Below are 25,158 nucleotides of genomic sequence, written 5' to 3' on the forward strand. Positions count from 1 at the left end.
AACACTTTTGCTGGACCACGCCATCCTTTAAAACCCTGCCTCCGATAATAGATTTGGTCTCTGGTAGCATAATCTTCATCAGCATAAGTTCTGACATTAGACCTGAGAGCTCTCCTAATTCTCTCACTGGACTCAGCTTCCAAAAAGTTTCTCCTTGCACTATGGAGAGCATTTAAATTTTTTCTCACCATGTCACTTGTAGTAGAGGACTCCATAGCAGGTAACTGGTCTGTCAGAATTGAGGGTGTATTTACATTGAAACCGAATACAAGTTCATTTGGACTGTGTCCAGAGTAATTGAGGAGGGCATTTTTTGCACAAATAGCCCATGCCAAGGCAATTTCAGGTTCACACTTCTCATCGTCAATTGTTTTTTTCATTGCCTCAGCAACTATCAAATTATGACGTTCTACAGTACCGTTGCTGAATGGACTTTCTGCGGCAGTAGTACAGGTCTCTATGTTGAGTTTTTCATTCATCTGTCTATAGTGTTCGTTGTTGAATTCACCCCCATTATCACTCAGAAAACGAACAGGAGATCCGAAATAGGTAATCCACATCATAAAGATGTTTTTGATGATCTCCTCCTTCTTCTTTGTTTTGATCAATGTTGCCGCTGAATACCTGGTAGCGGCATCAATGAGATGTAGTATCCACACCTCATTGTGGATGAACTCTTTCAAATCCATGCAAACTGTGTGATTAAATCTATTGCCAAGAGGCAATCCCACAACCGGTCGCAGTGGAGCTTTTTTAAATCTAAGGCAAATTTGACAGTTTTCACAAACCTCCTCAATCGCCTTTATAAATTCCTTGTCATTGAATTTGCCACTTTTTTTAACCAAGGAAACAAGTTTTTCCTTCGAGGCATGAGCAAACTGTCGATGAAGTTTTTCTGCTTTTTTTTTTTTTTCTGTGAAAGAACACTGACCAAAATTCTGAACATGTAATACAATGTTCTTAGTACCACTATGATCCAACAACTTATTTGTTAAGGGGAGACAATAGTGCCCTGAAGTTGTGGTCTTTAGTTCAATACATTTATCAAAAATCCAGCACATATCTTTCCGGAAATCTAGCACTATTCCTGCTGTCTTCATTGATTTGTGACTTAATAGAAGAGGCAAGTCGTTTTTCACAATATCTGCTTCGATATAAACTCTTATACCTCCGAGTGTAACCGGAAATTTAGCAACTTTAATTGCTGTGACAGCCACTCCATCACCAAAACAAAAACTCCGGTCTGAGTTCGTATACTTCACTAGTTGCAGGTCACTTTCATTTAAAGTATCTAAATAAACATCAAGCCACACTTCGCCAGCAAGTGTGCGAGTACAAGCAGAATCCAAGACTGCCATTCGAAATGTTTCCTTTACAAGATTTGAGATTTTTTCATTTGTACTGTTCAAATAAATATTTTCTTGAATGAACAACGTAATGTGTATTTGTTCTGTCGCTTCCCTAAACCTGGGCGTATTTCTAGGACACTCTCTAATTAGATGGTTCGGAGACTGACATTTGTAACACAACAACACGTTTCCACTTCGGTCACATGGATTAGATTGTCCTCGACGAAAACGCCTTTTGTTGTTACCCGGTTTAGAATAATTATAGTTGACGATTTCGGGCTCTGATTTCACTGCTGGTACATTTTCATCACGATAAATGTCACCAAATACTTTCTTTATCGATTCCTTCATGTTTTGATACGTCAAAACAGAACACGTTGTCCGCGCTAATTTTTTGTTCTCTTCCGATATGTTAACCGCGTTCAAAACAAGAAAAGCTTGCACTCCTTCCGGTAGAATAATGTAGAATTTTTTTAATCTTTGGTACAAAAACTCATAACGAACAAGAAAGTCATTTATACTGGTACCTGACGATCTTTTATAAGTGTAAAATTCCTTAAAAGTCATGTAAGCGCGCGTGTGTTCATCCTTTAAATATATGTCATCCAGTTTCTTTATTAAGATCTTCAAGCCATCTCGTCCGCCGATGTCACTTGTTGGCAATTCACGGACACATTCTCTAATATTCGGTGGTAGCGTCAAAAACACTGCTGGCCCTTTTTTTTCCTCAGAAAGATCCGTGAACAACGACCACATTTCAACGTCTTGTTTCCAGTTCTCGTAAACATCCTCCCCCTCCAACAATGGAGGTTGTTTGTTCGAAGTTGCCATATCCGATATCCGATCTGTCTAGTGCTACAGACAAGCTGTACAAAAAAAAAAATTTTTTTTTTTTTTTTTTTTTTTTTTTTTCGTTTTGTCGCACACAGAGGGATATCTCTGCTACCATTTGTTGAGACACTTGTAGTCTGTCTAAACTGTACGAACGAACTTGCTAAACCAAGATGGCCGACTCCTATTTATATCACCACAAGCAAGGGAGGTAACCATGTAACTGAAGCAAGGGAGGTAACCAATGTCTACATTAACACTCTCGACTAAACTGACAAGCAACAAAATTCCATCTTGCTGCTTAACTCTCCACATGATGACCTGATCCCAATTAGTAGTCTCTCATGTCCAACTGGCAATACGCCTTGTTTGGGGTGAAAAACAGTAAAAATTGATGAATTCATCAATTTTTGCCATTTGTCGTCTGTGTAATGATTTTTTTTTTTTGTTTTGTTTTGTTTTTTTTAGGAAAGAGCTTCATTGAAACATCGTGGTGGAAGCAAATTTCAAAAAAAGCAAATGATGTATGCAAAATACGACCCAAGCGTAAGTGAAACCAATTTTTTTTGTTTCTTTTTTGGAGAGAGAGATAATCCTCTTTAATTTTCTGCGCTAACACCATTGGGAGGCAAGGTATGATTGTAGCATGGAGCAGGTTTTCTTCAATCCTCACAGATGTTTTTCAAGGTGATGTCTAGTTGTATAGATGGTCATCATGGTGAACACTTGAAACTCACATCTTATCAAATTTCCAGAAACAGGAACATTCTCGTTTTTCTGCCATGTACTTCCTCTCACAACGTTATATCATGCCATTAATTCTAATTAATTTTAACTTTACATAGACATTTCCTATGATCACTTTACTTACATCCAACTCTTCATTAAGTAACATTGAGTCAGTACTAGATGAGTGACCATATCAGATAGTATATGTGGGAGAACATTGACACCTTTCTGCAAAAAAAAAAAACTATCATTAAAATCATCTCACCTGACCAGAATGTGGATGTGATTAAGGATCGCATTCACTAAAAACTTCTTTCTTCAGGGGAAGCTGGCTCCTCATGAATGTCACACGAGACATGCTTGATTAAAGTGACCAGAATGATAACTTTTCAGAATTATGTGATCAGCCGACTAATTCACATGCGATCATAATAATGAATGAGTTCTTCCATTTTTTTTTTTTAGTTACAAAAAAACAGTTTCTGTTTAAATCTGCTTTTTATGGATCAAGTAAAGAATAGATACCCCGTAGCAGACGATGCCGCCTGGCGGTGACAAGCGCACATTTCAACTAACACCGGTGATTCGACCTTGACATTGGCACAAACACATGGCGTCGCGTGTTTGTAAAGACGTCAAATAGCAAACATGCTCGAATATTCGCCACCAATTTCTTTTTTTTTTTTTAAATATATTTACAAAACTTTTGAAGATTTAAAAGAAAAAATATATATTTACAAAACATTTTTTAAAGTAAGTAACAAAACGAACGTATTTAATAAATAAAAGATATTTAAATAAATGGGTGTCTTTCTGTTTCGGATTTTTTCGGTCAAGATTGATTTTTATGTACCGTGTTTTTTTTGGGGGGGGTGGTTCTGTGTGCGTTTTTAAGACAATTCAATATTTATTTAATTATTCTTTAAAACATTAACTTCAGCGACAATTAATATATTTTTAAATATAAAATTTTGACGAATATTCACGAGCAAGATTTTTTTTTTTTAATAAAAGATATTTAAATAAATGGGTGTCTTTCTGAGTGCGTTTTTTTTTTAATAAAAATAAAAATTATAAAAATATTTCTATCTAGAATTCATCTTTATAAAAATAAATGTTATAAAAAGATATGTGAATAAAATAATATATAATCTCCATTGTTTATACTTGTAATTTTATTAGGCATAAAAATTGCCTCAGCCTAAAAGGATTTCTCCTTCACTGACCACCGACATACATCGCACTTTAAATAAATATTGAATTGTATTAAAAAAGTACACAGAAAAAAAATGGCCAAAACCGTATAGAATGAACCTTTTTTTTTTATAAGTTTTATTCAAACAGTCTTTATTTGAACTTAATGGATTGGGTTTTTATATTTTTGTATTTATTAACTGTTTTATTCTTTTTATCAAACAAAAATAGAACTTTTATAATCAAATATATATTATGGACTGTTTTTCAAACATCGAAATTTTAAAATTAAAGTTTTATTTAAAGAAAAAAAAAGACGAGGTGTTCTTTTCTTTTCGAGATATTTTTTTTCACCATTTATCACTTTTAAATTTTATTCAACAATGAAATGATAAAAAAACACTTTTTGTTAAATATATTTTTTAAAAATTATTATAAAATATCTATAAAGTCTATTTTTTATGTCTGTAAAAGTTTGTTGAAAGTTCAAATAAAGTTTATAATTGAATTGAAAACAAAACACTTCGTCTTTTTTTTTTTTTTAATAAAACTAACTTTAATTTTAAAATTTCGATGTTTGAAAAACAGTCCATAATATATATGTCATTATAAAAGTCCTATTTTTGTTTGATAAAAAGAATAAAACAGTTATTAAAAAGTTCTCTAAATATATTAAAAACGCATCCAGAAAGACACCCATTTATTTAAATATCTTTTATTTTTTTAAAAATCTTGCTCGCGAATATTAGTCAAAATTTAATATTTAAAAATATTATTTTAAAAATATATTAATTGTCGCTGAAGTTAATGTTTTAAAGAATAATTAAACTCTGGAATTCCATTCCAGGCCACTGCTTAGTAGTTCCCCAACTGTACTGACATGCAGAAGTTCAAGTGTAACATGAACCGACATCTTGCTGTCCAAATCCCAACATAGTACCCCAGTAATTGTTGCCCCTCATAGTAGCCCCCTACACCAAAGTGGCAATGTGCCGTGTTTGGGGTGAAAATGTAATAAAAAAAATAATAAATTGTCTTGAAAACGCACACAGACCCCCCCCCCCCCCCACAAAAAAAAAAACACGGCACATAAATATCAATCTGGGTCGAAAAATTCCGAAACAGAAAGACACCCATTTATTTAAATATCTTTTATTTAAATACGTTCGTTTTGTTACTTACTTTAAAAAAATGTTTTGTAAATATATTTTTTTTCTTTTAAATTTTCAAAAGTTTTGTAAATATATTTAAAAAAAAAAAAAATTGTTGCCGAATATTCGAGCATGTTTGCTATTTGACGTCTTTACAAACACCCGACGCCATATGCTTGTGCCAATGTCAAGGTCGAATCATCGGTGTTAGTTGAAATGTGCGCTTGTCACCGCCAGGCGGCGTCTGCTACAGGGTATCTATTCTTTACTTTATCCCTTTTTATATATCTATAATATAAAGCTGAATATCTGTGTGTGTGTGTGTGGTCACGAATAGGCTCCTATATGGTTGACTTTTTTAAAAAACTTATTACATATAATGATAGAAGATGTATCGAGACACAAGAATTGGTATGTTTGATCTGGCAGAACAGTGGTTCATTAAAATTGTGGGGCCTGCATTCGCACCTGGTCCACAAAGTATGAAAATAAAAAATTTAAAAATTAAAAAAAAGCGTTTACAAGCGTTTTTGATATAGATGTACATAGTAATACTTTGATAAGTATACTTTAACTTAAATAGGGATGGTATAAAAAATATTGTGGGGTCTGCGTTCGCGCCTAGCCTCCATAGAATGGAAATAGGCACAAACTTTAATAAAGGCTTTTCATATCTATCTGCGTAAGTATACTTTGATAATTATGTTTCAGTTTGAAGAAATATGATATAATAAAATTATGGGGTGTTCGTTCGCACCTGACCTCCATAGAATGGAAATATGTCACAAAGTTTAACAAGGTTTTTTAATCTAGATCCACAGAATATTGTGATAAGTGTTTCAGTGTGAACAGGTATGGTATAATAAATTATGGGGTTTATCTATTTTATTTTTACTTTCATCATATTTTGCTTTGGTTTTGATACCCCCAAATTCAACCCAAATTTACAACACTTCTTTTTCATAACCTGTCATACTTTCATAAATCAGAGTCCATTTTCTGTAGGCTGTTTTTGAACCCAGTCAACGACGGGTACTTTTGCTAGTCTTTATATATTTTACAAGCAAAAGTACCCGTCGTTGACTGGGTTCAAAAACAGCCTACATAAAATTCTGCCAAATTTTATGACCTTGTTATTTGGATGGATTTTTCTTTTCTTTTTTTTTTTCATCTTAATATTTTCATTTTATCATCTTTATCTTTTCTTCTCTTTTCCTGTTTTTATCTCTTTGCCTCTAACAAACAAGCAATTCTGGTTGAAGAAGGTAAAAGACTTTGGTTCAATCAAAACTTTGTTTCCTTCTCGCACATCCATACCTCAGGTCTTTTTTTTTTTTTTTTTTTTTGCTTACACTATGTTTTTCTTGGTTCAACCATTTTTTTTTTAATGTTTTCAAATTTTATTATACAAACAAACTTTGAACATTTTTTTTACCAAAAAGCTTTTATTAACAGAACAAAATTAATGAAGTTAAAAATGAAGTATCAGTCATTATCTTTAGTATTGTAGATTTGTTAAACTACTTCTTAACCCTCAAAATAAAAAATGGGATTTAATTTTTTAGCCGATTATGTGGTAACACCATGAAAAATTTGGTGTGAAAGAAGAAAAGCAATTTTTAAATTTTAAGTGAGAAATCAGTTTTGTGCATGAATTTAGTAGAAAATGATCCCTCATTTCCTGGTCACTTTAATGTTTTAGGACAGTTAACTTTTTTTTTCTTTTTTTTTTTTTCTTTTTTTTTTTTTTTTTTTTTTTTTGCAATGCGTGCTAAATTTTGTGCATTAAAGGAAGGGAGTCTTTTTTTTTACCTGTGGTTACATGGTGTTTTGTTTGAAGAATTAAGAGTTTTTTAGGGAGTGTTGTCACTCAAACTGAGATAGTTAAGGAAGGATTTTTTAGGGGCTTTGGTTTGCCATTCAAACTTAGGGTTAGTAGTAGTGTTATGGAAAGGGTTTTTGTGGGGTTAGGGTTCAAACAAAAACTTAGTAATAGAGGAAGTAATTCTTTTTACTAACTTTTTAGCATGACCCCTCCTTTAGAAAAAGTTTTTTTAGTTATCTACCCTAAAATACTAGAATGACTTGGAAATTTAGAATCATTTTAAGTTAAATTTCATGCACACGAGGAGTGAAGCCAGTTAAGAAATTGGTAAGTAAGATAGTTGTGGCCTCCAGGTTTGGAATTCATCTCAAGTTCAGATTTTGTTGCCATTGGCAACCCCCATCTCTGTTTCTAATCGATTTCTTCTTTTTTCAGACACAAGATAGAATTCAAGAAATGGTGAATAAAAACAAGGAATTGACCAAAAAACCTGTAGAGCTTTCTGATGATTGCTGTGACGAGAGTGACAAGAGTGAAGATGAAACTGAAGCATTGCAAAGAGCTGCAGGAAATGCAATAAATTCCAGCAATTCGTGGATGAGCCAAAAGAGTCGAGTGACCAAAAAATCTTTTCATATACAACTGACACCTCAAACGATGAAAGATGAGCCTAAGGAATCTAAATCTCTCGCAGATGTTGACAATGTTGAATTGATTACAGAAGAAGTAATGCCAACAAGTCTGCGGGTGCCAATGCCAGGAAGAAAGCCAGTAGAATTACCAAAAGTACCAGAAGATGAAACGCATATCAATGCGAATCAACTATTGAATGTTAGTACTAATATTTCGACGAGCATTCCAATGCTGTTAGTGAATGAAGAAGAGGAATCTGATGACGATGGCAACAATGAAAAAATCGCTTTAAGTCAAGCTTTTGCTGATGATGATGTTGTACACGCTTTTTCAGAAGAGAAGAAAGATGTTGCTGATGAAGAAAAGCCGAAAGATTTGGATCTCACTCTTCCTGGCTGGGGGTCATGGTGTGGAAATGGCTTGAAAGTTCCAACAAAAAAAAGGAAAAGGTAATTTTTTTTTTTTTTAAAGTACTGCAACCAAATCTTATCAAAGTTTGAAAATTTGCATTTATTAAACAGATGAACACTATTAACAACACTCAACCAAAGTATATTTTATTAAATAAATAAAATTATTATTATATATTAATATAATTATCATTAATATAAATATCATTATATATTAATAAAATTATCATTATATATTAATAAAAATTATCATTATATATTAATAAAAATTATTATATACTAGACTACCCATGACCCATTCGGTCAGTATGTTATATTAGCTATGGAATTAATGAGAGTGACACTTATGACGTAAAGTAGTTTTTTGTGACATAACAGAAACATTTCTATGAAAGTATATTAAAATCAAAAAAATAATATAGATTTCTATGAGTCATTCTGTTTATAATTGTTTATTTTTGAAAAAAAAAACTTACATTATAAGTGGTTTGCCATACTTATAGGTAAATGTGCACTAAACAGATACCATTAATACTTAGTTAAATTCAAATTTTGATATATCTTTTTTAAATGAAATTGTTAGTTGAAAGTACAAAATAGTTAAAAACACTCTCCCCATGTTAAGAATGGCTTTTTAAAAAGAAAATAAAAATAAAATGTAAATTTTTTCATTTATTTTATACAAACATTCATGACCCATTGGGTCAAATATTTAATTTTTATGTTAATAATAAGGTCAATAAACTAATTACGACAATGTGGAAATGAACGATGTAAAAAAAAGCAGAAAATATTAATAATTGTTTATTTGGATAATTCAAACGCAAAAAAAAAAACAATTGGGACGCTGAAAACGTACACAGTAAAATAATATGTTTTATTGTCACATTGATTATTTATTTGTAACGCAAATTAAAAAAAACATTTTTGGGGTTATTTATTTATGTTGGTAGTGTAGAAGAAAATGTATGAATGTTTTTTATTAAAAAATGGAGAATAAATTTTAAAAAAAGGAAGGCAGTGGGTAAATTCGCTGTTGTAAAATACTCAACGTCAACGGGTTAAAGTAGATTTATTTGTAAGAAAATTGCGTTAAAATAACTTAAACGTAATACGGAAATGAACGATGTACAAAAAAAAGCAGAAAGTATTAACACTTGTTTATTTGGATAATTTAAATGCGAAAAAATGAAGAATAGATTTTAAAAAAAAAAAAAAAAAAAAAGGAAGGCGGTGGGGAAATCGTTGTTGTAAATTGTTCTTAGGTTGTCAACGCGTCAAAGTTGATTTATTTGTAAGAAAATTGCGACAGTATATTTGTAATACAGAATAGTTGCAAAACATCCCTACCCTTCCCATGGTAAATAATAATTTCTAAATAATAACGTTAATATTTTTTTTTATTAAGTTTTCACCCCAAACAAGGCACATTGCCACTTTGATGTAGGGAGCTACTATCAGGGACATAAGCATCAGGGGTACTATGTAGGGAGTTGGGCGGCAAGATGTTGGTTCACGTTACACTTGAACTTCTGCATGTCAGTACAGTTGGGGAAGCAGGGACCCGGAAGGGAGTTCCAAAGTCTAGCAGTTCTGGGGAAGAAACTGCTGGAGTAGTAGACTCTCTTACATCTAGGGATCTCAACTGTGAAGGGGTGGGATTTAGCTGATTATCGGGTTTGTCAGGGGTATTTGCGTCGAAGAAGGGTACAAGTGCTTGCAGTTTGTCAGAGTATTCACCGTTAAAGTACTTGTAGAACAGGCAGAGGGATGTCACATTTCGTCGATGGGACAGAGGCTGAAGCTTAGATGACAGTTCAGGACCTATCAGATTGGCGACTCTCTTTTGAACCTTGTCTAGGAGCTAGAGACTAGTGGCAGATGCACCAGCCCAAATATGACAGCAATACTCCATACATGGACGAATGGTGGCCTTATAGAGGTACAGGGTACCTTCGGGTGTTAGTAGCTTTCTAGCACAGTAGAGAGAACCTACCTTCCTCGCAACGGTCCTGGCAATACTCTTAATGTAATTGTTCCAACTCCTGTTTCCTGTGAGCGTCGGGCCGAGGAGTTTAAAAGATGTACTTTCAGATAAAGAGTCATTGGCCATTGCTATTGGTGATAGAGAAGGTTTCTTGTAATTATTGAAGGAAACAAGTTTAGTCTTAGCAGCATTGAATGTGACCATCCATTTTTTCCCCATTCCACTACAGATCGGAGGTCATCCTCTAGTGTTTCTGCCATTTCTTTAGATATGTGTTTATTTGTTTTCCTGTTGTGTCTGTTATAGAGCGTGGTGTCATCAGCATATATACCCATCTCACAGACAATTTTGTCAGAAAGGTCATTTATGAATATTAGGAATAATAGAGGTCCAAGGATAGACCCCTGAGGCACTCCTGCATTTATATCATATTGTTTAGATGTACGACCGTCGAGGACAACCTGGATTTTTCTCTTATCTAAGAAGGATTTAATTATGTTAAGTATTCTTCCAGTAATACCGTATGATCTGATTTTCCTGAGAAGACCTTCATGCCATACCCTGTCAAAAGCCTTAGATATATCTAGAGCTACCGCTCTACCCTCATCCGCTTTGTCCAGTGACTGGTATATATGTTCTGAGATTACAGTTAGAATGTCTGCTGTGGAACAGGCTTGCCTAAATCCATATTGTTGGTCAGTCAGAAGTTTAGCATCTGTAAGATGATGGACTAGAGCATGGTTAATTATAGTCTCAAATATTTTGGCAAAAAGTGGAGGAGACTAATGGGGCGATAATTTACTGGGTCAGTTCTTTCGCCAGAATTCTTGAATACTGGTACTACAGAAGCAGTTTTCCAGCAGGCAGGAAAGCAAGATTCATTAAGGCATTTGTTGTAAAGTTTGGAGAGAACTGGAGCTACTTCAGCAGAGCACTTTTTTAATAGCACAGCCGGGATGAGATCAGGTTCACATGCTTTTGCAGTGTCAAGATTTCTAATGATAGCATGCACCTGAGCAGGGTTGATTTTCAGATCGTCTAGTGTGGCGTCTGTCTGTAAAGGAAAGTCAAGGAAGGGGTGGTTAGCAGGGTCCAGTGTGGAGGTGGAGGCAAACCGACTGGCAAGCATGTTAGCCTTGTCGGTTGCTGAGCAAACAACCTCATGATTGTTGAATAGTGGGGGAACTGTTGATTGCCCATTATTTACTACACTGTTGTAGATATCCAGAAATCACAGGTTCCTAATTTCTGTGATTCAATGCATTTTTTTGGTGGTTTCAGTAAATTCTCTCTTAGCTGTCGCTATTTCTTTCTTACAGTTACTTCTGTCTGTTTGAACTTATGACTTTTGTCTGTTTGAACTTATGACTTTTGTCTGTTTGAACTTATGACTTTTGTCGGTTAAATAGCAGTACGCATGCTGCCTTTGCTTTATGGCAGCTGCACAAGTAGAAGTCAACCATCGGGGGAATGTGTGGCTTGCTATAAAGTTTGCGCATGGGAACATGTGCTTCAATTGCCGTTTCAAACTATTCCATGGTCTCATTTGCGCACTGTTCAGCAGGAAGTGAAAAGATATTTCGCCATGGGGAGTCCCTGATGAGATCCCTGATGGCTTCCCAGTCAGCCTTTTTATAATATTTCAGTGCGCAATTTGTGTTTGTTTGTTTACGCTGTTATGGGTTTATGTTTATGTACGCATGCGCAACCGGAAGTCGTAAACCGGATGTGGGGTTACAACACCCGTTACAAGGTCATTTGAGTTTTATAATTATATAAACTAATAAAATTATTATATATTAATAAAATTATTTTATTAATGAAATTATCATTAATAAAATTATCATTATATATTAATAAAATCCACTTTGATTAAATTGAAACCATAATTCAGAAACTCCTGGAAGAAGCCAGTAGACAATGGGTTTATGAAGTGTCCTTTGGTGACAAATGAATATATTCAAACAAAATATATATTAAGATATTGCGAAACTAGATAAAATTCTTTGTATTTGGAAAAATAATCAAGTCAATACATCAATTTCAAGTTGCGGAAATTCATCAAAAGTTTCCACAATCTTCAATCTGGAAATCTTATAAAATTCACATTTTTTTAAAAAAAATTATCTTAAAAATCATTTTAGAGCGTGTTGAATGGGTTTGTGCATTTTTTTTTGTTTTGTTTTTGTTTTTTGTTTGTATAATTTATCATTCTATAAAATACATTGTTTAACATTATTTTTGAATTTTTCTTAATCTTTTGGGAATTTGGAAAACAAAGTTTTGTTACAATTTAATCCCAAACTGTTTGCATAAATTTGGCTTAAAAAATCATATTTAACGCTAAATATCTCCAAAACTGCTGTAGTCTACATTACAAAGCCATTTAAAAAGATCATTTTATATTATCTTTCAAATCATATGTGGACCAGGTTTGTAAGTTATCAACAGTGAACATGAATTTATGTTTCCTTTAAAATCCTAGAAGTGCTTTATGATCGAATGAATTGTAAAGCTTTTGATTAGTGCACATGATTCAATAGTTTTGTTATCTAAAGTAAAAGTGAACAAAATAACTTTTTCATAATTTAATCTTAACGTGCATGAGGAGGAAGGTTATATCTGACATAAATTACTATTTCTGAGTTTTTATAATTAATCTAAAATTGAGATTTATTCACTGCTATTACTGTTCTTGCATGCGTTGATACAACAAATGTAAGGACTTGGGAGTGTGACCATTCGTGAGATCAACTTTGTGAATTTATCACTAATGGATGACTGATTAAATATTCATCATAATACAATGTTAACATTAACTCCAGAAAATAATTGGATGAACGTACAAATGCAATGGAAACTATATCAGTCAAATAGCTGTGCAATATTCAGTTATTTTCTCTCGATATAAAATCAATGTTTGTGTGTTCTTTATAGAAAGAATCTACATAAACTCTAAAAGTAAAATTTACTCAGGTAGACAATAGAAAAATTATCAAGTAATTAAAGCTTCAAATATTTTGATAAAATTTATATCACATATGAAATCTTTCAAGAAAGACAATCAAAATGCTCTTGAATCTCTTATTCTTACATGCCATCACCTCTATCACCTCTAAGTGAGCCATAGGGGCAGAACCCGTTAATGTTTCAAATGTCTGATTTAAATGAAACTTAAACCATATGTATGAGGCACTAATTCAGAGAGTTTTTCCAGTATTTCAGCTTCTTCTGATTATATTAAGAGGCAAAACCGGGAGGTGGGGTGTAAATAATATGGCATTATGTACATAGTAAAAAGTATGTAGTAATAATTCTCTTTTAATTCTGAACATCATCAGGTGTTTCTGTTTTATATAACCAAGCAGGAAAGTTTGCCAGAATATATCACAAACATCTGTTCGAAGTGAAACTAAAAAATTTAATGTTTACAATTTTACAAATAGTCTATAGATGTCTTGAATATTTGTTAGTGTGGTGACCTTAATGCCTATGAGGTAAACCGAATAATGACGCTGATAAAACATAAATGCCACCTTTGAGCGCAGAAGAATAATATCCGGCAGTTATAGCAAAAATACACGGATGAATACATTTGTTTACACAACTGGAGGCGTCGGATTACAAAAATTTGTGTGACATGATAAAAGAGGCATAGAACATATTTACTGATTTGATCGTTTGTTGGGGAAAAGCGACTGGCTAGAGAATTCAAGAGAATTTCCAAACGTCCATCTACACCTCACTCCTAGCAGCCCAAACGATAAACGTGATTATATTTTTATATACGTGTTCATCATTAGCAATAATACTTTGCCTCTGACATTAATTATGAAATTAATTCCACATGGTTTTCACAACTCGACGGTTCATTTACTATCAAACGTCCAATTTACAAGTTGCACCTATTCTTCATAGATCTTTTTCTACTGTTCACAGATAATCTCAATTCACTTTACATCACTCACTGGATTCTCAGTAATTTTCTTTCCCTGGCAATACATACTTATTTCAATTAGATTTAAGGACTTTTAAATCTGAACCTTTCAATAGGAACTGCTATTTTCACCTTCTCTTTTTATCTGTCTCATGTTTGTCTTTCACATTTATTTCATGTCCTTTAAGAAAACCTTTGAGAAATCAATATTTAAATTCAACCATTTATTATTACCCAACTGAGCACATGAAAATTGATGTTAAACCGAATGATGATGAAACCTTTTATCTTTTATCCCTTGCTCACGATAGCACAATATCAACAATGACAACCATGTGTTAAGAAACAAATTAAATATAAAATATTCTAGTCTTCTACCCACATAGGTCTTGGTATGCAATAAAACTGACCAATCAAGTTGTTAATCTCATTTCAGGTTTACTATGAAAACTGGTGGTAAAAAACGCAAAGATGACCGTTTAGGACATGTGATTATAAATGAGAAAAAAGACAAAGCAGTTTCTGCCTACCAGGTAAACGTTGCCATCTTTGATTTTTTTGTGAATCCTCTCGTCACCAGCATATATGGTGTTTTGCCAAATGGTTTTTAACAATAGTGCATTAACACTTGTCATCTTTTTCTTTACTTTAATCTTCAAAACATCTGCACATTGTACCCAGATTGACAAATATGGAATTAAAATCTATAACTTTTTTAAAATTCTGATTGTAAACAAGGTTTTCATTATTTAATCATGAAAACTTTTTTGAAGGCAAAAAATCACAAAAACTTTTTTGGGGAAAAAAAAATACCAAAAGTATTATTTGAATATGTATGAAAAAAATAAATGTAACAAAAAATAAAAATATTAGTGTGGAAAATATAATAAAAATGAATTAAATCAAAATGAAAATAAAATAAAAACAAGCACGAAATAAAAGTATGAATCAAATTTAATTAAAGAAATTTTAAAAAATTTTAAAATAAAATACACGCTCGATTACAAAAAAAGTGTATGAGATATATGCAAAGAAAGTGAGCAGCCATTAAATTAAAACCTGTTTATGCAGGGTCCACGTTCCCATGAAGTGCCAAAAAGACACTGTAGATGACATCGACTGGCGCCTCACCAACTAGTTCTGAAGGGTCAGGGAGTATGGAAAATTGAGGTAGGAGAGTACTAACCAGATCTCCACTGGAAATGTGCAGTTCAAATCTGGTACCTTGGGGAGGCATTTTGTCACCCAAACCAATGACCGATGCCAACGAAAAATCAATGGCAAACGGCTGTTGCGATAACGTGCAATCATCTGCTAGAGTGGTCAAGAGGTGGAGAACATTGGAAATCTGGGGAGACTTGTTGTCACCCAGTCTCCAGCAAATACCACAGGTTACTGCTACTGAGCGATCACTGATGATGGCCTGTGAGACAACTCCTAGTGAGTGAAATAATAATAATGTCCCCTCCCAAATTCACCACCACTCTGCATTTAATATCATAGATGTTTACTATATTTTCTTAGTTTTTAGGATATTTTAGGATTCCTAACCATAATATGTGAAAATACGCTACACATTTTGATGAAAAACATGGGAAAAAATGGACATAGAAGAACAGAAAACTAAAACTTTAAATATAAATTCTGTATTAAAAGTAATAGTTATTTAAATATTTCAATATATGATCTTGTGGGGAAAATCCAGCTCCCCAATAAGGGGTACTCTGGATAGAAACAAAAATAAAAATTGTCCCAGTCATGAAGGATTTCCCCTACACTGGCTGAGGAAAGAAAAGCTGAATTGTAGCATCAGAACAGATCTTGCGATCTTATCCTGAACGCCAAGAATTGTTTGTCTTTTATGTTTCTTTGTTTGTTCCCTAAATTCATAATTCAGTTTTATCAGTATTCGATTGTATATTTCTTTAAAATTACGTAATTTTACATAGATAATATTTATTTTATATTGAATAAAGTTCAGTTTCGTTATTAATCGAATTGGGTTCTTTTCTTTTCTTTTTTAACATGTTTTAATACTCTTTTTTAAAATGGCGTCATATAGTATCGACATTGACAGTTTGACAAATCTTACAAGGGGTGTGCAATAAGTAATGCCCCTGGCCCACTTCCCATAGCAGTAGAGCAACAAAACTTGGCACAGTTATTAGTCTTTCTCTACATAGGAACCACCCAGAGTTATGCATTTCTCCCATCGTTTGATGCAGCTCTGGAAACCGTTTTTGTAGCACACCCAAAGTTGGTCCTCAAACCACAACGTGACTTCAGAAAACAAGACTGCATCATCTGGGAAACGCTTTCCTTTCAAAAACAACCTCATGGCTTGGAAGAGGTGAAAGTCAGGGTGCAAGGTCAGGAGAGTAGGGAGGATTTCATAAGCACACACCCGTGCTTCTGATCTGGCGACATGCGAGTTGTAGACAGGAGCGTTGTCCTGCAGAAGGAGGGTACCTTTGCTGATCTTGCCACGCCTCTTGATTTTGATAGCTTCCCTTAATTTCCTCAAAAGTGAAGCATAATAGGCTCCTGTAATTGTGGTACCCTTTGCCAGGAAATCTGTCATCACTACTCTATCCTGGTCTCAGAAGACTGTGAGCATGACCTTACCAGCGGAGGGCTGCATCCTTGCCTTCTTTGGAGGTGATGAGTCCAAGTGCTTCCACTACATTGACTGGACTTTGGTCTCTGGATCATAGTGATGGATCCAGGTTTCATCCTGTGTAATCAGTTTTTTGAAAAACTTTGACTCATCTTCTTGGTACATCTCCAAATTCATCCTCGAGCACTCGACGTGTTCTCGCTTCTGGAATGGTGTGAGCAACCTGGGAATCCATCTGGCAGACACCTTATGCATATGCAAATGGTCATGAATGATAGTTTCCACAAACCCTGTACTAATCTTGACATATTGGGCTATTTGGCGAATAGTAATGCGCTGTTCTTCCAAAATGACAACCTCAACTTGACGGACAGATGCCTCATCAATGGCAGAATGGGGGATGGGGGGGGGTGACCAGGTCTTGGAGCTATTTCCACAGACTTCGGCCAAGCTGGAATTCACAATGCCAGCGTTTTACAAGATCATATGATGGGGCATTATCACCATAAGTTTCTTTCATTTCATCAAAAGTCTCCTGTAGTGGGCATCCTTTCAAATACAATAACCGGATCACAGGTTCCATTTCACACTTGACTCAGTTCAAACACCTGTAAAACAGAAACCACAGTTAGTTGAGAGCTGTAATTTGCCACATAACCCATAGAGATATAAATCATTGCACATGCAAAATTTCAGCTAGATCAGACAACTGGAAGTGGGTCAAGGGCATTACTTATTGCACACCCCTCGTACCTACATTGCCTGCAGGCATTTTTCAGTTAACAAGCCTTCTATATCTCGGTGGCCGTAGTTCAGCCCAATTGAGTTGAGTCTGCTTCTTCTCTGATTCCAAAACCATGGCAACACTAGTAGGACTCCTGAGCAAGATCAAATACTTGTGGAGCCAAGAAATCCGCCAAATCCTCTCTGATGGTGATCACTGATATGCTTGCAACACCCATACAGAAAGGATTATATCATAAATTTATTTTCCCCTCCATGACAAACTATTAAATATGTTGTTGCAACAAGGTGGATCAAAGAATTTCTAATTCAGGCGCCAGTAAATATGTGGCAGAATCAAAACCCTCCACTTTTTACCAATTGATCATGTCTCACAGCCACGAAGGAGGATCAACTATACATGACCTTTACAGATTTTACTTTTCAATGATTTGTTTCATGTTAATAAAAAACTCATCTTGTGAAGTTTGTTAATCTTTAAGGGTATTCAGAATTTTAGCCTATTGTTCTAAGCTAGGTAACTCTATTTTACTATAAAAATGTGAAAAAACTCATTTTTTTTCTTACAATTACTCGAATGTTTTGTTTAGAAAAAATTATATTGCATTTTACATATTTTTTGTTATTAATATTATTAGTAATACACACGGACGAAAAAACGCTTTGGATAATCACAGATTCCAAGGTAGTTCTACTAAAATAGCCATATTTTTTAAACCAAAGCACTTCAAGTCTTCAAATTTCTACTGTTTTGTTCGGAAATGAATATACTTTCAAATGAATTAATAAATATGAATGTACATTATATATTTTAAGAGTTTTAAGCAAATAAAGTGATAAAAATGTGAACGTCATAAAATGGCGTTTTCGGTAAGGTTTTGTAATGTCCGAATGGCAACCCTCCCCATATTCTCCTTGCATAGAAACCCTCTTAAAACTACACATAATCATCTTAAAAAAAATTTTTAAAAAAAGCATGCATATTTTCCCATAGAAAAAAAAAACAGTTAACTGCCCTAAAATGCTAGAATGATCTGTAATAGGAAATTATTTTACATTCAATTCTAAAATAATTTGTTTATCTTTCATTAAAGTTTTTCATGGCATTTTATACATAATTTCCTAAAAAGGTAGAATCACATTTTGGAGGGGTGGTCAGAAGGAGTTGAGTGGGGTTAAACAGAAGGTGTTAATCTACAATAATACCAAAGAAATATTGCAATATATTCATTTTTAAATGGTCTTATGTTTAGATTTAAGTTTTTTGTACATAAAGCACATTACAATTCAACTTTGAGTTCTCCAACTTCTTTTCTGTTTATGGATACATGGCATTTTTAAGGAATTGCTGCATATTTATGCACATTTACTGCAGATTATTTGGAAACCATAAACTTTGTGAGATTTTCAGTTGCATATTCTGATTCCTTGTACAAAAATACACTTATATGGTAAATTTCATTGCTTAATCTTCTGTTTTAACAAAGATATGACATTTTTACTGAAAAAGTAGTGTAAAAAATGTGACAAAACACATATGGTCTTAAAGAGGGAAAAATATCCAAACGTGTGAGGCACAAAAATAGCCATAACTTCCTTAATTTTAATCAGATTTAAAAAATTTAAAAAGATTCTTTCTTAGCATATCAAGCTCTTTCTATGCATACCAATATTGAAATATTTCAAGCTATTTCAATTTTTTCATGTGTATTGCTAATATTATAAAACTTTTTTAGTTGAAAAAAAATTGTAATTTTTAGTAAAACAGAGTTACCTCCCTTATAATAATAGCTTATAACCTTTAATTCAAAATATCGATCCCATTTTTTTCTTACTCTAATGAGTATTGTGGGTGTTGGTGTGTCAGTGTTTATAAGCAAATCTTTGAATATTAATTAAAAAAGAAGCGTTAAATAACATTTTACATGAACATAATGATTTTTTTCTTTTAAAACACAAGTCATGTGAATTTATTTCTTGAATCATTGTGGTTGTGAAATCAATATTTGATTCGGATTCAGCAGTTTGGAAGAGGGGGGTAATTATGGAAGTTAGGACATCAAGCAATGTCAGGTAGCCCTGCTAGTTTTAAATGATATCGGTTACAGACACAAAGTCTTTATCAGAGTAAGAATATTAATATTTGGTTAAAATACATAAATATGGTTATTTTTCATTAAAAATATTTTCTCTTCCAATTTCTACCTTCTCCTTTAGTCCATACTAACTCAAACAAAAGATTTTAAAATCTTTAACTTTTTTTTTAAATTATCAATTCATGAATAGAAAGCTAATTAATGCTTTGTCTTTTTTCAGGTAAAGGAAATTCCTTTCCCATACATGGAAGCTAAAAGTTTTGCTCAGAGCATCCGAGCGCCAATCGGCAAAGAATGGAATGCCCAATCAGCTGTAAATAAATTCATTCAACCTAAAGTTTGTACGAAATCAGGGACAATTATCAAACCAATTGATAGAAGTATCTTGCTCAAAAAAGATAAAGAATATTAATAAATTTAATTTTTAGGAAATGTTTTTTTTTTTTTTTTTTTTCTTCTGGTTGCCATAAAAACGTTTTTTAAATTATTCAATTCTAGTTAGAATCTCAATAATTTACATGTTCATTGATCAAATCGCATGAAATTTACATTCAATGATTTGTACACAAATATTGCGGTTAAAAATTGATCTTACAAACTTTGTACATCACAACATTAAATAAATTGTATCATGTTTCAACCTTACAGCAGAATATTAACACAAAAATGTAAGAATATTTACAAAATTCCAAATTAAAGCACATTAATTTTCCAATGTATGAATACTCAGCAACAAAAAAAAGCAACAGTTGATAAACTGCATGGAAGCCGACAGCAATTCATATTCAGTAGATATAAAATAGGCATTGAGTTTCAAAAGTTTCATAACCTTTGCTTCTTCATTCTGTGGTGAAGTTTCTGACAAAGGGAGGAAAATTTCTGTTTCCTCGATCAGCTGTTGTTTTGAATGAGTAATGTGTGGAGATTTTCAGTTGAAAAAATGTTTTGATTAAAGAAAATTCAGGAAAAACAAAAGATTTTATTAGTATTTTGTAAGAATTGAATTGTTTTTTTATCAATAAGATTATAGTCACCCAGTTACTTGGGTATATACACTGATTACACACGTCCAGATACATATATATACACATAAATGCGCTTGTATAGGTACAAATCTATATGCACGGATATGAACGTGTACAAATATATAAACACACAATTTCTAATTAAATCATTAATATTTCACCAACCAACGAAATGTCCTTTGTGTTGAGCTTATTGGTAAATGTCTGTATACAGATATGCACACACATACAAACATAACTAAATATGCATATATGTAGAGAAGAGAATGCATCATTTTATATATATATATATATATATATAATAAATGTGAAATCTGGATAAATTTAAATATCATATTTGAACATTTTTATAACAATTGACCTGGCAGTATATATATATATATATATATATATACTGCCAGGTCAATTGTTATAAAAATGCTCAAATACGATATTTAAATTTATCCAGATTTCACATTTATTATTCCAGAGTCAATTCTCTATTGATTATTATATTGTACCCAATGCATGATGATTTCAGAAGTAGAGAAAACAAAGATATTACTTAGGTACCATTTGCTAGAATTGAAACTAAAGCATCTAGCTCTTCAGCCTTATTCATTACTGTCCGATTTAAGTTCATACGCATATAAGACCTTTAAAAAAACATTGTTAAAGATATAAATGCGCAGAAATAACAGTCAACTTCTGTCAAGTTCCGATTTTGATCCCTTAGCAGCTATTTTTATGAGCTAAAAACCAAATCGAATTTGTTCCACAGGTCCCAATCCCCTATATATCAAGTTTCAAGTCTGTAGATCAAAAATTGATAGAGATCGTTCCACAAAGTGTCGCTTACAATAAGTTTCCAGATTTTTTTTGTATGGGTATTTTTATTAATAGTACACAACACATGAAACTCTAATCCCCTTCAAAGTAATCTTGTTGCAATAGACTTTCCAATACTGCTTCAACAACTTCTTTTGTGTGAGCATGTCATTGGCCCTCGTTACAGCCTCTTTCATCTCCTCACTTGTCTCATAATGACGGACTTTAAGGTTTTCCTTGAGCTTAGGAATAACCAAAAGTCACAGGAAGCAAGGTCTGGACTATAGGGAGGATGAAGAACTGTTTTGGTGCAAATCTTCTACATCTTCAGTTCTTTGTGAATAATTGTATGTACAGTTCCAACACTGACATCAAACTGTGCACTTATTGTTTCTATAGACACATGACGGTCTGTATCCATGAAATTCTTTATTTAGCCAATCATCTCCGGTGTTCAGACTTCCTTACTCTTCCCACACTTCTCATCATTCCTCACAGACTCCCTGCCTTCCTTGAATCTCTTATGTCACTCAAAAACTGATGCCCGATTCATGAAAGATGGCCCAGAAGCAATCTGAAGCATTCCATACGTTTGTATGGCATTTCTCCAAGTTTAAAACAGAATTTTATTGCATATCGTTCTTCTAAAATATCCTTACATTCAGACTGCATTTTTGAAATTCACCAGTTGTGACAATTAGGCTTTAGTAGGGTGTATTCCAATTCCTGCTGTAGTTATTCATTTGCGCCTGAAATCATAAAAATTGGGTCAGTCATCTCATAATATTTATAATAGGTATCCCAAACCAAAATTTTATTTTTATCATAAAAAAAAGTAATGTGAGCATGTAGATTGTTGTAAACCAAATTTATTTTGGTATTTTTGTAAACCATTTACAAAAATACCAAAATTTATTTTGGTATTTTTGTAAACCATTTACAAAAATACCAAATTTATTTTGGTATTTTTGTAAACCATTTACAAAAATACCAAATTTATTTTGGTATTTTTGTAAACCATTTACAAAAATACCAAATTTATTTTGGTATTTTTGTAAACCATTTACAAAAATACCAAAATTTATTTTGGTATTTTTGTAAACCATTTACAAAAATACCAAATTTATTTTGGTATTTTTGTAAACCATTTACAAAAATACCAAATTTATTTTGGTATTTTTGTAAACCATTTACAAAAATACCAAATTTATTTTGGTATTTTTGTAAACCATTTACAAAAATACCAAATTTATTTTGGTATTTTTGTAAACCATTTACAAAAATACCAAATTTATTTTGGTATTTTTGTAAACCATTTACAAAAATACCAAATTTATTTTGGTATTTTTGTAAACCATTTACAAAAATACCAAATTTATTTTGGTAGGTCAATTAGCCATCAAGTTATGATCATTCAAAGTTTGTCGGAAAGTTGAAATTTGCTATCGTGGCCGAGAAGCCAAATTTCATAGTCTATAACTAAAAATGTAAGCTACTAACAAGTGAAAAATCCTTATAAATGTAATGTCATCTTGTAGTAGATGAAAATTAATACAAATTTAGGCAATAAATATTAGATGAAACCAACTTAAACACTAGGCAAAATCCCTCTATCAATGCGAAAACAGTGAAAATACGACACGGAAAGGCAACTTTAACTGTTCATATCAATTTCATTTTAATAGCTAATGTATTGAATCTTCTTAGTATGATTCAAAACACATTAGAGATCAAGATAATTCTTTATTTTAATTATAAATTGATAAAACCACTCAATTGTGGACCATGTAAAAGCAGTCAAACAGGCAATTTTGTAAAAAGGGCAAAAAAGGTAAAAAAAAAATGAGTCAAAAGTATACGTTACTGAAATTGCTGTAAAAATGTAACCATTGAAGTTAGAAGCTTGAAACTTTGCAACTTTACTAATTTTGGGGTGAGGAATTCAAAAAAATGGTTGCCTTGTTTCTAATAACAAAACTTTTTGCCACAGAAATACTTTTACTTTGGGAAATTTAAACTCGCCAAAAAAGCACCGACGACAATAATATTTAGAAATTTTTTATACAAAAAAAAGGCACAAATCATTTTTTTTAAACATTGAAAAACTTTCAACTTAAAAAACAAGTAAGAAAGATATTTTAGGTCTTACTACAATTCCTTTCTTATCGATCTTCTCTCAGAATTCTTTCATAGGCTTCTGCTATGGTAGATATCTCAGGAACCCTCCAAATCCTACCATCACTTGACACTGGCATTACCTCAAAATCCCATCTGTAGACAAATGCTGACTCTACTTGTGCAATGTCATCTGATAAAGGCCATCGAAAATAATCTTTTCTACTTTTTGTTTGCATTAAAAATTTTACTACAGCGCTGGATGCAGATATAATATCAATGACTTGGCCAATGTAAAAGTTGGTGTCATAGTAGACAGCTACCCATTGTCCTTGATGTTCATAACTGAAGATATCCTGAGATGGATCTTCATCACAACTGCAGGAGTTATCTGAATGTTCAGCAGATTCACTTAGGGAAGACATTTTTTGTTGTTTTGGTGGAGGTGGAGATGAATCAATTGGATTTCTTTTCAAGTAGTCAGAGAGAGCAGCTTCCAGTTGAACTTTATTTCCACTGGTGTTGATTTTGACACCTAAAACAACCTTGAGGTATCTCAATTGGTCTTTGAGTGCTTCCAAACCACTTTCTGAAATTTATTTTATCTGTTTATCAGACTTCACTGGACCACCATGCTTAATAACAGAGTTAATAATTCTCTCTTTCTCAGCAGCAGCTTGACGTTCTTTTTCCTTCTTTAATCTTTCATTTTGTGCAATTTTTTCTTGGACACAAAGTTTCACAAGGGCTTCTTGTTGTGCATGTTTTTGTCGCAAATGTTTTGCATATTTTCTGGAGATGCTCAGAATGGATTGCCTCTTTGTTGATGGTATTACTTCCAACCAAGCTGTTGTCCGATTGCGCTTAAGCATATTTGAAGATGATCGATTATGTAGTGATGCATGTCGTTTTGTTTGCATGCTAAAATCTAAATCTCCAAAGGCATGCTCACCTGACAGATTTGTTACAGGGCAGCTCTTCAAGGCATCTCTCGTCTCCTGATCTACATCTTTTCCAAAAGCACCTCCTTCTAAAAAGTCATGCAACTGGTGCTTAGTGACAATGAGGAACTGAGTATCTTGCACAAACATTCTAAAACAAGTTCAGGGGCCGTGAGACTAATACAGAGAGACACATTGCCTTCCTCAAAGAATTCCCCATTAAATACACCTTTACAGTCAGATTTTAATAACAACTGGGGATTGTTGATCCAGCATTCTAAACTTAGAGCCATTTTCTTGATATAGTGATGGAAGTCAACATACTGAACAGTGCTGTTAACAAGTTTCCAGAAAGGTTTGGTCAAATTAATGTTCAGCAAACCAACTGCAGCAAGTAGGGAATGTAGTCTCTCATCAGAAATATCAACCAAAACACTCTGTAATTTCATATTGCAAGATGTTGCAAACACAGATAAAAATAATTTTATGTGCTCTTTATGGTGATATATTGCCAGGGCATTTTCAAATAGAGAATTAAACCTATTTGCCCGATAACTTGTGATTTGAGATTGGTACCCTTCTTTGCTGCAGAATGCCAGCCATTCTGTCCTGCAACCACTTTTATTGTTTATGAGTGTATGTACGGGTGACGACAAAAAAAAATTATGCGTTCTGTCATAATTTCTGTTAATGCTGACATAAAAAGTTTTTATGTAATTATTTTCAAATTTTAGGACAAAATAATTTAATATATTTGCTAATATATA

At 33.0% G+C, this 25,158-nt stretch overlaps 1 protein-coding gene across 3 annotated transcripts in view; it reads left to right on the forward strand.

The window, feature by feature from the left end:
• The window catches only part of LOC145241467 (U3 small nucleolar RNA-associated protein 14 homolog A-like), a 137,499-nt gene extending 117,504 nt beyond the window's left edge, over positions 1-19,995 (forward strand). For all 3 annotated transcript variants that reach the window (XM_080104449.1, XM_080104450.1, XM_080104448.1), the window contains 4 exons: positions 2,649-2,726; positions 7,515-8,161; positions 14,483-14,579; positions 19,724-19,995. In XM_080104449.1, the coding sequence (XP_079960575.1) occupies positions 2,649-2,726; positions 7,515-8,161; positions 14,483-14,579; positions 19,724-19,915 (1,014 nt within the window). In that variant the 3' untranslated portion in view covers positions 19,916-19,995. The remainder of the gene's footprint in view (positions 1-2,648; positions 2,727-7,514; positions 8,162-14,482; positions 14,580-19,723) is intronic.
• The last annotated feature ends 5,163 nt before the right edge of the window (positions 19,996-25,158 follow it).

The sequence above is a fragment of the Euprymna scolopes genome, chromosome 20 (assembly GCF_053919585.1).
Source record: "Euprymna scolopes isolate OS-2025 chromosome 20, ASM5391958v1, whole genome shotgun sequence".
Lineage (NCBI taxonomy): Eukaryota > Metazoa > Mollusca > Cephalopoda > Sepiida > Sepiolidae > Euprymna > Euprymna scolopes.